The sequence below is a fragment of the Nannospalax galili genome, unplaced genomic scaffold (genome assembly GCF_000622305.1).
Source record: "Nannospalax galili isolate Female #2095 unplaced genomic scaffold, S.galili_v1.0 scaffold281, whole genome shotgun sequence".
NCBI lineage: Eukaryota > Metazoa > Chordata > Mammalia > Rodentia > Spalacidae > Nannospalax > Nannospalax galili.
The window spans coordinates 9,325,138-9,329,815 of NW_008349068.1; the positions used below are offsets into that span (position 1 = coordinate 9,325,138).

Sequence of the window (4,678 nt, forward strand, 5' to 3'; positions counted from 1 at the left end):
TAATTGAGAGTAATTAACAAAATTTGTCTAAATTTTCATAGTTACTTTATTTGTAATTTTACACCTTTTTTATTGAGAAACAAATACCAATATGAATATAGCAATTGTAGATTAATTAGGGGACAAATTCCAAAATACTTTCTTTACTTTTTTCTCATTTGAATACATAGTCTTAATAAGTTATGGATGTCCAAAAGGTGAGCTAAATATTTTGTTGGTTAAATTAATACTATATTTAGATTTAAACTGTTCATTAATTTTAAAAATTAGGACATCAAGAATTCGGATTCTTTAGGCATTTCCATACATATATGCCATTATACTTTCTTGAGCACTACATCTATTCCAAGGTAAAACAGTTCATTTGGTTATAAAGCATGTAGCTTTATATAGCATATAGTAGGTTGGTTTAACTGTAGAGGATGTACACAGTTACACTGTTTTTGCACTTGTTAAGTGAGATATATTAGATAGTTATAGAGCAAATCTTTTATGACTTTTCTTATTTAAAACTTTGATTATAAAACAAGTCTTCTTTTGAATATTTTATTAACTTGATTTAAGTAAATTGCTTATCTGAGGAAGATTTTAATATAAAAGGGAAAAATGACCTAGGAGAGGGAATGTCTAAGAAGAATTACAAATAATGCATAATGAAATTTATTTTGTAACAAGGCCTAGGATCTTCTGATAATTACTGGCAATAAAGTATTCATGGTGAGAAATGATGATCCTAACTTTGTGTGCTTCTAAACATAGGCCATGTTTCCCCCAGTCCTCTGTTCCACACATCAGATGAGAAGTAAAATGCATGTCATGAAAAACCATGGAGACCGTCCAATGCCTTTCCTTCCACAAATTCTATGTATAGGGCACCTGACTTTCTTGCATTTGTCCAAGTTCCTTCTTGCAGTCCTTGCTACTTATTTTGTCTTTGCTCTTTGTTTAATTATTATTGCTCTTGTTCCATATCTCAACTGTGACTTTGCAGTGTTCCCTGAACTTGGATATAGCCTGAAAAATTATAGTCTACTGAACCTGAGATTTGCCTGCTGAGCCCTGCTTTACTTGTTTTTGATGTGATACTTGTGATTTAGCTTAGCTATTCCTAGAAACAGTAGTAAATGCTGTGCCATTGGGTCTCCAAAATTTAAATCCCATCACCAACACTAATATTTCTAGGATTTAAGTACTTGAACTTTACTAAATATCTTCTGTAAAAGGAAAAAAGAATGTTTTATTGAGATATTGTGATTCTTTACTATAAATCTGCCATCAAAGGTCTTTGGCAGTCAGTCTTGGATGCTTTTGTGTTGATCTTAAAGGTTCAGAATAGTTACTTGATAGGAAAAGCTTTAAAATTTAAATAAAAAATACTCATTTTTACTTATATGTACATAAGTGTATGTCATGTGTGTGCAGTTACCAAGAGCCTGAACGGACCTGGAGTTATAGGTTATTGGAAGCTATCCTATGTGCATGCTGAGAACTGAACTGGAAAAGCAGGAAGCACTCCTAAATTCTTAGCCACCTACCCAGCCCCCAAATTTAAAGTCTTAAGGTTCTAGTACATCTACCTTTCTCTTTCAGTTTTATTGATTGCTTATTGAAGTTAAGGTCTGCAAAAATACAGTAACTTATTCCACTTGAATTTTAATGCAAATTAGACAGGAATCGATTTGCTTTCCTTTTTTAAATGTCTTCAATCTTTTTTTGTGTACATACACACAAAAAAATCTATATTAATAAATATATATTTTTAAATGAACATCTTATTTTGATAAATGTGCATTTATATGATTGGTTTCAGTAGTTTTTAGTACGAATGTTTTACTCAAAAATTTAATAAGAACATATTATCATATAAAAAGGATATAATGACAGTGATATTCATGGCAGGAAACTTAAACAAGACCTTATAAGCACTTTTTCACTTTCCGTAATCACAAAATTGATACTATATTATTTTCACTTACAAATTTATAAATTTTGTATTGCAGATGAATTTAAAACAGAAATACTTAAGAAAAGCAATGGCATTCTAGAAAGGATGAAAACCATAACCCCTATGTATTCCAGTGCTGGTTTGACTGTTCTAACATTTTATGATTTTAGCTTATAATTCATCACGCCAGTCCTCACTGTTCATAATTTGCTGTTAGATAAAATGATTTCTAGAATCTGCTCCCTCCTCAGAAATGCATATATGCATAATAAACTGTGACTCTAACATTTGCTTAATGAAACTAAATTCTCTTGTAATTCATTTTAATGACATTGGTTGCTGCACACACAGGTATTTTATGTAGAGAAAATGTCCTTTCTTAATAACATGAAGAGTAATGCACACAGTTCCCATGGGGCCTGTTCTATTCATTGTCAATGTACATGCTGAAATTACAAGCTGAGGTTTTCTCAAAAATTATTATATTATTTTTGAAATTATGTTAGTATTTAAGCTACAGTTTTCATTTTTGCCACCTAAATTTCATGGAGGGAATTTTCTTAGGTCATCTTCAAAAAGATACATCAGTATTACTACGATGAATGTACTTTTATTCTTTTAACATGATATGAAAAACTAATGCTATCTCGCATCATGATATTAGTTGTCAAGATGAGATAGTTCAAATGCACAAAACAAATGAAGTCCTTCAGATTTATAATTTACAAAATTGCCCAAAATACTTTCGATTCAATTACATAAGAAAAAACAGCCCTAAGAAATGTAATATCTCACTAATGAAGGGCAACTATGATGCATAAAATTAGGATATGATAAAGTGATTTAATGGATTGTGAAACACCGTGATGCAGGATGTATACTAGGTTTGCTTGCTGGTAATGTGCTATTGTAGCACCATGGGAAATTTAAAATAGTGACTTAAAATACTGATTATCTGGAAAGTATCAGAACACATACAAAACCCTCTCTAATTCATATCACAGATACAGATTTTTCATAGGCTCCATAGTTGTAAAGGGCATAGAGACATGGGTTATTTCTAGGCATGAACAGTCATACAACCTGAGTGGGAAAAAATCAAAGCTATGCCATAATTCCAGATGAAAAGTAATACGAAGGTTTGAGAGGAAAAATTTCTACCAGCCTGCTGAGAAACATATAGGGAGGGAGATTGCTGACAACAATCACCTCATAAGGAAATTAAAATTTTAAAAGGTGTTGCTTAAGTATAAATTCGTATAACTCATTAAGATTCGTTTATCTTATTAGACATCTTTAAAATGCATATTAGTCAATGTTAGACTTATTATTTCAAGCAAAAATGGTTTTCCCTTAAAATAATTTTATACCTTTTTTATTACATCACAGGTGCTCTTGAAAACCTTGATATGCACACATTCAAAAATTTTACCCTTTTCTTAGTGTTAAGCAGCAGCTCACAACTCAAAAGGTAAAGGTGGCATCATGGCTCTTACCCATCATAGAGGTTGCAGGATTCTATGCAGATCCTTCCGCGACTGAAGCGCCGGCATGACAGGCACTGGTCTGGCCCAGGTCCCCAACAGCCATCACTTGAACACAGGTGGTTGCAAACCATCCCTTCAGCAGCTACAAAGGACAAAGAAATCAGCAGGAAATATGACAGAGAACACAATAAATGAGAAACATTTCTGTAGAACAGCAGAATAGCTTTAAAGGACTTCATTTAAAAGTGTCAAACTATCTTGTGGGAACATATCAAATGGCCAGGCTCTGTTCTCCCTCCAACATTATCCATACTGCAGAGTCTTTCTAGATGCTAGGCTTGTACAGCTACATAGCTTTCTCCATAAGACTGGACAAAATCCCATTATCTGTATGAACACTACAAGAGGCAAGATGATTGACAAACCATCCAAGGTGATGAGCAGACCACACCTTCCCAAGCCAATATTTTGTTTCTCTAACACACCAAATGCTTTTATTCAATTCTATATGTGAGGTCTATAAAGAAATAGAAGAAAAATGCTATCGTTAGAAAAATTAAAGGATGGGAAAACTATATCTATCTATCATCTATCTATCTATCTATTTATCATCTATCTACACAGATACATATATATGAAATAGAGGATGAATAACAGAAATAGTGCAGGTAAGACTGCCAAGCCTGATGACCTAAAGAAAAGAACAGAACCCCACAAGTTGTCCTCTGACTTCCATATGCACTCCTTCACATCTGAGTATGCACACACACACACACACACACACAAATAAAAAAATTAAAATTAAGAATAGAAACAAAGACGTTTCATAAGCTTCTTCCATGGTGTAAATAAACCTACCCAAATATTATTGTTAGCACATGTGTGGAAAAAATTTACAAGGAACTTTAAGTTTATGAGGAACATTTAACAAATTGAAGTACTTGTTTATGAGGAGATGCAGAGATTAAACTATTTACAATTATATAACAATATCTCCATTTTTTCTCAAGCTTGTCTTCTTCTTTCTCCAATGCTGCATTTAGAGGCCTTGAAAAGACTAGAGATTTCTCCTCCATCTAAGGAAAACCATCTCTTTCATGAAGTCTGCCAGTTCAAATACTACTATCATGAAGAAACACCCTTAAAGACACACCCAAAGTGATGCTTAATAACAAAGCAAAAATAATAAACATCTGGGCAAATGAAAATCATTTAAATTGCACATGAAGTTAATGATTACAAGTAT

At 32.6% G+C, this 4,678-nt stretch overlaps 1 protein-coding gene across 4 annotated transcripts in view; it reads right to left on the bottom strand.

Annotated features, from left to right (window-relative positions):
• Erbb4 (erb-b2 receptor tyrosine kinase 4) overlaps positions 1 to 4,678 on the bottom strand; it is a 1,194,626-nt gene that overhangs the window by 283,742 nt on the left and 906,206 nt on the right. For all 4 annotated transcript variants that reach the window (XM_029569917.1, XM_029569919.1, XM_029569920.1 and 1 more), the window contains exon 13: positions 3,442 to 3,574. In XM_029569917.1, coding sequence (XP_029425777.1) covers positions 3,442 to 3,574 — 133 coding nt within the window. The remainder of the gene's footprint in view (positions 1 to 3,441; positions 3,575 to 4,678) is intronic.